The sequence below is a fragment of the Myotis davidii genome, unplaced genomic scaffold (genome assembly GCF_000327345.1).
Source record: "Myotis davidii unplaced genomic scaffold, ASM32734v1 scaffold1915, whole genome shotgun sequence".
Lineage (NCBI taxonomy): Eukaryota > Metazoa > Chordata > Mammalia > Chiroptera > Vespertilionidae > Myotis > Myotis davidii.
Genome location: NW_006286237.1, coordinates 305,852 through 306,676, shown reverse-complemented (window position 1 = coordinate 306,676; position 825 = coordinate 305,852). Strand labels below are relative to the sequence as shown.

Sequence of the window (825 nt, the reverse complement as noted above, 5' to 3'; positions counted from 1 at the left end):
CGGCCGGCGGCAGGTCCAGGCTGTTGGAGTTGACCTTGTCCAGGTTGGCCAGCGAGGGCGGCTTGACAAAGCTCTTCACGGCGGCCCTGAGGCGGGAAGACGGAGCGGAGTGTTTAGCGTAAAGGAGCCAGAGAAGCCAGAGGTGGACAAGATCCCGGGGAAATCCCCGTCCTGGCTTCGTCAGAGTCCGGAAGGAACCCCGATATCCGGCTTGGGATCCCCTCGAGTCCTTTTTTCCCGTTTTAAGTATATTTTCATTGACTTCAGAGGAAGGGAGAGGGAGAGAAACACCCATGATGAGAGGGAATCATGGATCGGCTGCCTCCTGCACGCCCCCCACTGGGGATCAAGCCTGCAACCCGGGCCTGGGCCTGTGCCCGTGACCTCCTGGTTCATAGGTCGATGCTCAACCACTGAGCCACACCAGCCCGGCCCCTTCGAGTCTTAGAGTGGGGACAGCACAGTGTGTGACTGTGAATAAATGTGTTGAAACCACCCACCCAGGTCCTGGAGATAGACACAGGCCGATGGAGAGCAGCACCAACAAGGAACTTTGAAGGCAGTTTTGGAAGAGGGAGAAGGAACTGGGATGCAGGGAGTGGTGGAGAGACCGGGACCCTAACCCTAACCCCATGCCTTTAACCCTAACTCCTAAGCCTAACCCTAACCCGAATACCTAAACCCTAACCTCTAACCTCTAACCCTAACCCAGAGCACAGCCCAGGGCGTGCGGGGATCTGTGACCGCGTCAGAGCAGACAGACGGACAGACAGGGGCGGCGGCCGGCCGGGGGTCTGTGACCGCGTCGGAGCAGACGGATGGACA

General features: G+C 58.9%; 1 protein-coding gene across 1 annotated transcript in view; it reads right to left on the bottom strand.

The window, feature by feature from the left end:
• Positions 1 to 825, bottom strand: part of NAV1 (neuron navigator 1) — a 95,353-nt gene that overhangs the window by 34,912 nt on the left and 59,616 nt on the right. Inside the window, exon 6 of the mRNA XM_015559875.1 lies at positions 5 to 175. Within this exon, the coding sequence (XP_015415361.1) occupies positions 5 to 175 (171 nt within the window). The remainder of the gene's footprint in view (positions 1 to 4; positions 176 to 825) is intronic.